General features: G+C 51.3%; 1 protein-coding gene across 1 annotated transcript in view; it reads right to left on the reverse strand.

Moving 5' to 3' along the window:
• The window catches only part of SLC6A5 (solute carrier family 6 member 5), a 56,695-nt gene extending 48,312 nt beyond the window's left edge, over nt 1-8,383 (reverse strand). Inside the window, exons 1-5 of the mRNA XM_019456534.2 lie at nt 8,090-8,383; nt 6,126-6,668; nt 3,374-3,512; nt 553-684; nt 33-206 (exon numbers count right to left, since the gene is read on the reverse strand). Of these exons, the coding sequence (XP_019312079.1) occupies nt 33-206; nt 553-684; nt 3,374-3,512; nt 6,126-6,668; nt 8,090-8,092 (991 nt within the window). The 5' untranslated portion in view covers nt 8,093-8,383. The remainder of the gene's footprint in view (nt 1-32; nt 207-552; nt 685-3,373; nt 3,513-6,125; nt 6,669-8,089) is intronic.
• Nucleotides 8,384-9,114: the final 731 nt, after the last annotated feature.

A 9,114-nucleotide genomic window follows, 5' to 3' on the forward strand; every position in this document is an offset into this window, starting at 1 on the left:
CCACCACTTAACGTAGGGATATCCAAACTTACCTAATAAAAGTTTGGTTTTATCTTTGCATTCTGGCGTGTTCCAAGGGTTGTTGCAGGAGCCCCAGGGCAGCACAGACACAAAGGAGGCAAACAGGTAGAAAAGTGTGTAGCAAATAATCACATTGTAGTATATGGCTATTAAGACGGAGATGATCAGCATTGCGATGCCACAGCCTGTGGAAGCAAGATTTCCAGGGACTCATTCCAGTCCAAGTCCTAGGGAATTCTTACAGTTGGGCACAGGGAGGGGACCTAGGTCTTGGCTCTCTTTCACAGATGGATACACAAATAGTGGAGTGGATTCTGTGTCCATCAGGGAGATTGAGGCATTCTGCGAGGAACGGACCAATGCCAGAGGCAATCTTGGGCCATTCTTCAGAGGGTCCCAGAGGTAGAATAGATCAAATAAAGGAAAATGTGAGTTATCCTGTTCACAAAAGCGGGTCTCCCTCCTGGGGGCTGCATGGTGCCAGAGAGAGCAGAAGAGGGCTGAGGAGGCTGGGAGGCAGGGCGGACTCACCTTGTAGGGCCGGGATGGCCTTCCACACAGACACTGGCCCCTGGCTGGCAAACTGGCCCAGTGACACTTCTAGGAAGAAGATGGGTAACCCAGCCAGAGCCAGCATCATCAGGTAGGGGATGAGGAAAGCACCTTGGAAAGACAGAGTGAGAAGTGAGAAGCCCTCGGAGGCCAAGGCCACCTTGGCCCATATTCACCCTCTGAGGTGGGAGCTGGCTCCCCCTCATTTTCCAAGAAACTTTTGACATTCCAGCTCAACCACAGGGACCCCGGGACATTTAACAGCCTTCCTGTACCAAGTTCAGTCCAGAGTACCCAACAAACACACTACTTTTCCCAGTTCCCTCCTGGATGGGTTGCTAGGGGTTGTGTCATGGTGGGGTTTTATTCTTTTCTCTTCTTTTCCTTTTCTTATTACAGCATTTCAACGTCCTCCAAATTAAGCTCTTCCAGCATTCAATAAATCCACACCCGTGACTCACTACTAGAGTCATATTTGGTGAAATCGTCTCAGCATCTCCACCCTCCAAGGACCCGATATCTACTAAGGTAGACTCCAGGAGTCCTCCTGTGCAATACCCTGAGTTACCTGCACACCTCCTGCCACTCAGTGCTGGGTCTGCTCTGCCAGACAAGTGGCTAGAAAATCCCTCTCTCCACCACCCCAGCCACCACACACTTCTCAACTTTCTTCTCCACATGAAAATCCCTTCCATCCTTCAAGGTCAACTCAAATGCTTCCTCCTTCAAGAAGCCTCCCTTCTCTGTCCTCCCACAATACTTCCCTAGGCACTGAGCACCTCCCAATATTTACATAGTCTCTTACCTAGACTGGAGCCCCCAGAGGTTGTCAGCCCTTCATCTCTTTATTCCCTGGAATGCCCCCCCCCCCGCCCCCGCTCCCTGCAAACAGGACAATAGTAGTAGGGAGGCTGCCTCAACTGATGGGGGTTCTCTGGGGTTCATTCCCTTCAAGAATTAAGATCGTTTGGGAGGGCCTTAGGGAACAGCCATGATCTTTGAAATGACTTGGACCAGTAAGCACTGTTGCATGGGTCAGAGCCAATTCAGGCACTAGGGATGCCAGAACCCAGAATGCTGTGCTCCAGGAAAGGAAAGCTGATTTTTCTCTGGTCTACTCTTTTTGGTCACCCTTCTTCCAACTTCCTGTCTGGGCTGAAAGGCCTTTCCTGCCTGGGCCCCTCCAGGTGAGGAAAGCCCAGCAGGGCCCTCAAGCTCTTGGGGAGTAAAACGGTGGGGGGGGGGGGGGTCCTGCTCTGGCCTCTCCAGATGGGGTTTTGGAGAAAGGTGGATTATGCAATCCTTCCCCCTGCTCCTGAGGAGGAGGCCAGCTCTCCACCCAGTGCTGTGGGCTGCGGAGCTGGGAGCCGCAGTGTAGAAAAGTCTGCCTCCCCCTCCCCGTGCATGGCTACGTGAGGAGCTCCTGGAACCAGGAGCAGGAACCTGGCCACTGGGCCAGACGCAGACCCACCCTTTGCGGATCCCCAGGGGAGCAAAACTTGGGTACTTCTGGCATGCCAAACTGCCCTGGCTGAAAGGCCCTCCCTAGCTCCTCCCCCACCTCCCACCACTACATGTCACTGGAAGCCTTATTATAGCATCTCCGGCCCACTTCTTGCACCCTGAACTGGGATTCTTACAGAAAACCAAGCGGAAACCCAGCTAGGGTTCCTATTTTTGTGTGGCCAGCACATGTTCTTCTGTTTCCAGGGCACCTCCGTTTGCAAATGATCGGCCATCCTCATAAGTACTTGTCAATGTGTCCTAATTTGGAATTGGAGGGGAGAAGGCATATTTTTCTGTTTTAATCATCTGGTGGTGCAGCACCTGTCTGCTGTCTGGAGCTCCCCCAAGAGAAAACAAAAAACAAAAAAACCCTAACTTGGTGGGGAGGGGGTCTCTTTGGTCCTAGGAGGAGGTCCTAGTTGCAAATTCCTATTCCTAGAGGGGGACTTGTCAGTTTAGGCAATGTGGGGGCGAGGCCCTGGCCAAGGTGCCTCAAGGTGGAGAGCGCCAGCAGAGGACCTTGAATGAGCGGGCTCTCTCCTCCTCAGTGTGTACATAAGAGGTACACTGGATCCAAGGGGCCTGGCAGCTGGTATGTACCTAACTGGCATCCTCACCATTTCAGAAATGGTTTTCCTTCAAAAGCAGCTTCTTCCGCCCAGTGAAGACAAACAAAACGAAAACTATTTTTTGCCAAACAACTTGGCTAAAGTCAAAATATGTCCTGCTTGTGCCCAAGGGGATGTATGTGTGTGGGTACTTCTGAGAGGTTCTGGAGAGTACAGACCCCGGCCCCTCTGCATTCCCCAGCACCCTGCATTCTGCACAACTCAAACACTCATTTGCAAGGTCTCCTATGTAGGCTCGGATTTCCAGGTTATAATCTTAAACGGTCCTTAATTTGGTGTCCAGGACCACACAGCTACTGCCATTTAAGTGCACAGAGTGCGCTGCTACAAGAATATTTCTTGGCTAAATCAGAGTTTGAATTCTGAATGCGGCCATGCCCACTTGGCTCGGGAACCAGTCCCCCAAGCTGGACCAGTGGGGGATCATGGAGGCCCCCCTCTCTCCTGAGCTCCATCTTCAGACAAAAGCCTCCTGGATCTAGTGCCAAACCCTTACGGTGGCTCCTGCCCTCTGGCTTAGCACCGATGCCTATGGGGGATGGAGCCGGAGCGAGGAGGCTGCTCCCAGCCTCCCCTCCCTGCCCTTTCCGAGGCTCCTGGTTCCTCCCCAACCCGCAAGTGCCCGCCCCGCCCCTCCGCAGGCGGAAAGACCGGAAAAGCCATACCTCCCCCGTTCTGGAAGGCCAGGTAGGGAAACCTCCAGACATTGCCCAGCCCCACTGCGTACCCCACCATGGACAGGATGAAGTCCAGTTTGCTGGACCAGTTCCCTCGGGCCTTATTCTCATCCCCTTGCTCGTCCTCCTGGGGGCGGAAAAGCACATTGTCGGATAACAGCCCCGGGGCCACCGGCAAGCAGGCCCCATTCTGCCCATCCCCCCTGCTGAGGGTCTTTCCCAGCAAGCAGGCCCCCATTTTCCAACTGAGGATGCATTGGCAAGCAGGACCCCAATTTTGAAGAGAGAGGATGCATCTACAAGCAGAGCCTTTACCCCTCACCCCTGCACTGAAAGTCTTTCAGCAAGCAGGCCCCCAATTCTGATATGAAGATTCATCTTCAACACACCCCTAGACCCCTCCTTCCCAAATCCTGCAGTCAGGGCACACCAGCAAGCAGCTTTCCCCAAACCTTGAACCTGTTGGTTGATTGCAAGCAAGTCCCTCCATCCCCAACCCCTGACCAAGAGTTCAGTTGGCAAGCAGTTCCCCAATATCATGCCTAGAATCCCCAGCAAGCAGATCCCTAACCAACCCCTCTCTCCCCAAAACCCTCAACACACTCCTTCCTCAGCCCTTTCTCCCTCTGGAGTCTGCTAGGTCAGAAATAGAGCCGCAATGCCTGAAGCCAGCCAGAGCCCCTGCCTCATGTTCTCTACCAAAGCCTATAGGCAGAACCTACCTGATTTGCTAGTGTAAGGTTGGGGGGGGGGGCACCTTTCAACACCAGGGCAAGGGAAATGGGCTGGAGAGAGGTGTGGGTGTGAAACAAGAGGCAGAACAGAGAAGGTAGATATGGCAAGAGACAAGACATCTAAAGCATTGAGTTCTGGTCTAAACTTTACCACTAACCATCTGGATAATCCCAGGCAAGCCACATGCTCTCTGAGCCTCTGTGCTCCCATCTATAAAATGAGGGGCTGAGAAGAACTATCCCTTGAGGCGCTTTCCAGTTCCAACCATCTATGGATCTTTGAGGCTTGCCTCTCCAAGTTCACACTAAGATGCTCTCTTAGGGGCGGTATCTCCTTCTGGAATGCCTCACTACTAAGCAGAAAAGGAAGAAGATGAAACCACCTCAACAAATTCTAAATGTTCAGGATGCCTGGACACCACACCAAGGTTCCAAGGACCCAAGCCACTGCCCGGCCTCTACTTCCTCCGTCACACTCCATTTGCTATTCTAGCACTCTGGTATGTCTCACACTGTTCCACAGGCTGTGGAGAGTAAAGGAGCTGTCAGGAGAAGAGGAAGTCTCTGGAAGGGAGGAGGGCTGAGGTAGGTATCAGGAAGGCAAGAACAGAAAAATGGGCAGAGCTGAGAGTAGGCAAATGCAGGGCTTAATCTACTCTGAACATCTTCAGCATCCCCTCCACAGTCCTTTGCCAGGCACAGCACCTCCAGTCCCACCCACCCTCCAATTCTTCTCAGGCTAAAAGGGTGGGAGTTTCAGCCGCTTTTGTGCTTTTGCCGCAGTGCGGAGGTTAAGCAAGGTATTTGAAACAATCTTCTGCCTCCATCTGGGGTCACACTGTTGGGCACATGCTGTCAGAGGCAGTTAATATATACAGACAAATGCTCCAGAAGTGGACACCAAAAACAGGGGCAAGTGGGAAGGTCTAAGTGTATGTTCATTTCTAGTTATTATTCCAACAGCTGGGTTCTTGAGGTGTGGGCCTGTGTGTGTGTGTGTGTGTGTGTGTGTGTGTGTGTGTAAATACTAGAGTGTCACCGAACAGAAGGGCTGTATAAACCAGAAATCTCACATAGGCAGATGTTTAGATTCAGGTGCTCAACACATGCCTAGCCCCCCAGCCAGGGGAATGAGAGGAGATAGCAGAAAGGCAGGGGATGGAAAAGGAAGAGCTCAAGTAGGTGAGACAGGACAGAGAAAGAAAGAGATCAGAGGAAGCAGAGAGACTGGAGGGAAATGGAAGACAAGAGCCTGTATGGGAGAGAGTAATAATAAGCAGTAGTAGTTGCCTTATCCTGAACCCAGGATTGGGATTTGCTCTGTGAGTTTTTCATGCCTCTCATTGAGTGTAAAGGATCAAATGTAGAGGCAGGTCCAGGCATGGAGCTAAAGAGATAGATTCTCTTTAAGAAAACAACAACAACAACATATACAAAGTTATGATGAAAAACTAGGTACTGGGTTTTGGAAGAGCCCTGAAGCTTAAGCTTCAGTAGTAGCTTCATGTACACCCACCTCTCCTCAATGAGTTCTCGTGTGATAATTTCACTCTAAGCCAAAGGTACTACTGCACTTAAACTGTTATTCCCTGCAGGGGGAGGGGAAGAGGGTTCCTCTGTATTTCTTAATTTTTCTAATTAAGGAAAAATATTTTAAAGAAAAGACTCACTCATGGACAAAAGGGGGAGTCTTGTTTTCATAATCTATCTGTCTCAACCGCTTCATGAGCCTGCATGAATTTGCGCGACCACTGAGGTTGGTAAGAGACAGGTCGTGGCGGCTCCTGAGATCGTGATTCCTCTGGCAGGGTCACAGCAGCCCTTGAGCCCTGAACTGGGGACCCCAGCGCAGCGCGAGCTTCCAAAGCCCCAAAGCTGCCTCCCGCGTCCATTACCTGGCACTGCCAACCGGTCTCCCCATCAGCACACGTGCACCCACCACGGCCCGGCTCGCCTCGCACACCTAGGGGGCGGGAGGCGGCGCGGGCCGAGCACGACCTGCTTACCTGGGCGGCAGCGGTGGCCACGCTGCCCGGGAGCACGGACGTGATTCCATCCGTGCCCAGCACCACGGTGCTCTGGCTCATATTCACCCAGCCCACGGCCGGGGTATTGTTCCGCTCCAGGGTGCCCTTGCCCACACTCACGTTAGCATCCCCCTCGGGGCCGCGCAGGGCCGGAATCTTACAATGCAGAGCGTTGCCGGGCCCGGCGGCCCCAGAAGGAGCTGCGGCCTGCGCGCCGCGCGCCTCGCTCAAGTCCCTCAGAGCTGCCGAGGCCGCAGGCGCCCGCGGGCTACTGAGTTTGCAAGCCCCCACTCCCTGCCGCTCCGCCTCACAGGCTCGCGCGTCAGGGGACTGGAAAGTTTGGGCGCCGGTGGAAGCGGACCTGGGCACACGCGGCGTCGGCGCCACGGCGGCGTCGGCGGGGGGAAGCTCCTGCTCCGGGCTCGTCCTGGGCGCGCACGGGCCAGCATGGTGGCCCAGCGCCATCGCCGCCCCCAGGCTGTTGGCTGGTTGTTTATTCATTTCCTTGGGAGCACCGCAATCCTGCAAATACAACGTGAAGTTCGTGCACACACAAACATACACACACGCACAGAAAGTCACGGTAGCTCTAAAAATACCTGTATCTACATGTAAAGACGTTCACCACTCAGGTCCAGACACCACTCGGGTCCGTTCACCACTCAGGTCCCAATATCTCGGGAATAAACTGGCATCTGGATTTTTTTTTCCTTCTCCAAGAAAAACTGTATTTCTCAATTTGCCTGTCTTGTCAATAACCAGATGGCATAAAGCAGTTAATATTCTCCTCCCTGATGGTGGGATAACTAAGAAAATAGGCAGAAATGTGTTTTTGTAGGGGGTAGCAAAGGAGGGTAGAAATAACCCTACAGCCATGAGCTCCCCGCCCTCTTTGGATTTCACATCACGGCTGTAGGGTGCCCACCTCCCCATCACCATAGTAGAAAGATTCTTTAATTTTCCGCCCCATTTCCTTTGTCATTCAATAATGCACATTGCCTTTTTTTTTTTTTTTTTTTTAAATAAGCTATAGGCAAGCTGCGGCCACAAAGCTGATGCCCTGGCACCTACGAGTGTTTCAGGCCAAATGGGTTGAACGAATCCCAGCATTTCCAACCCCATCTTCGCCCTCCAGGTAGCAAAGGCAGGAATAATGATCCCGAGCAAAACAAGAACAACAACCACCACACAATAACCATAACAAACCAGATGTAAAACACAAGACAGTAACCAGGTTTGTTATCTTACACAACCTACATTCACTCCCAGATTTCCAGATACGTAAAAGAACATGCAAAGTTTTTTGGTTCTCTTTCTCCCTCCAGTAACTAGTTACAAGAGTGTCCAATGCCCTTCATGCTTGGGGACCAAAACTCAGGACTAATTTTCATTTGCTTTTTCTCAACTGAGTTTCAAATTAAAAGATCTGCAAGTGATGGTTTTTCCATCTGGTTTCTCCACTCGTGTAATCTTTCAGGGCTTCCTGAATATTAGCACCAATATTTACTATTACACTGTAAGAATGACCATATTACCTTCACCTCAACCTCGTGCATCTCGTCTAACCGTCTTTCATAAATGCACAGGTCGGAACTCATTAATTTGCACCAAATCTAAACACCTTGTCTCCAGCAAGCATTGTTATCTCAAAAGCCTCTAGGACTCAGCGACTAGCCTCAGTACCGACACCTGGCTTTTCAGCACCGAGGACAGTGCCTGGGATCACAGTTAGAAGATAGGGATCTCGGTTCTACAGAGCTTCAGAAACCTCTTTCCGACCTCAGGTGATGCTCACAAGAACAAATACCTACGGCTGTGAAGATTGCCCTCCCTTCCTCTTCCAAAATGCATAGAACACTTCAAAAAGAAGTACTCTAAACGAATCTGCCCTTCCTCCACCCGCAGCTCCCTTTCCTCTAAAAAGAACAAAAGCAAACACTCACCATGTCTGACACGGGCAACAGATTGAACCGGCAGAGAGTGAAACCAGCTATTGAGAAGACTGGGTTTGACTCCAACAAGAGAGGCGCTTTCTATATCTCCTTGGGAAAGGCCAGGTTTGCGTCAGTGCAAAGCAAGGTGCCCTTCGTTTGACATTTTCTTGATAATACAAGTTTGATAAATCATTACCCCCTTGGATTCGAGTTTTAAAGGGACAACAGCAGAGAGTACGCTGGCCAGTTGTCCCTCGGGCAGGAGGGGGCTGCGTGTTCGGCGTGACTCATATGGGTCTGATTACTAAACCGAAGCTGGCGGGAGGGGATGACAGAAGTTTGCCTCCTCCTAATTAAGGGAAACATGGGAGGGACACGTCCCACTGCACCCAAGGCGAGGCGCAGCCGCCAACAGAGCGGATTGGGCTACGAGGTGGGCGAGGGGGAAGGAATTAAATTACTGTCATATTTCTGCCTTTCTCTTCCTCTGGTTCCCTTGGCTGTCTCTCTGAATCTGCAGGCAGCGGGTTCCACAATATTACCCTGAGATCGAGGGTCTGCATGTAACGGCACAGCTCTGCGATGGCCAGTGCTCACGGGTCCTGCATTTATAACATTTATAATGGTGTACCTGCCTGAGTGTATGTGGGCTTCAGATCCTCACAGCTCTACTCGCAGACAACCACTGTTAGAGGGCTGTTAGACAGCCCTTCCAGAAAACTAGGAGTTTCGCTTATACGTTGAGGTCTAGTATTTGCATTCCTATTGTATCTCTATTAACACAAAAGAAATTCTGAGTAAAATTATGACTGTTCTCATTGTATTTTTTAGACACCTCTGAAAATACTTTCGACAAATAAAGAGGACATTATTTCCAACAGTGATCTCGTTCTTAGGTCACTTTCAAAGTCAAACGGAAACCCATTCTTTTTTCATAGCCCTCTCAATAAAAACCCACCACAGCCAGGCCAGATGTGGAAGCGCAAGGTCTGAGAGATCCTCCAGAGAGCGATCTTCAAGAGCCAGGCGGCAGG

The sequence above is a fragment of the Panthera pardus genome, unplaced genomic scaffold (genome assembly GCF_024362965.1).
Source record: "Panthera pardus isolate Hobbes unplaced genomic scaffold, ASM2436296v1 HiC_scaffold_12, whole genome shotgun sequence".
NCBI lineage: Eukaryota > Metazoa > Chordata > Mammalia > Carnivora > Felidae > Panthera > Panthera pardus.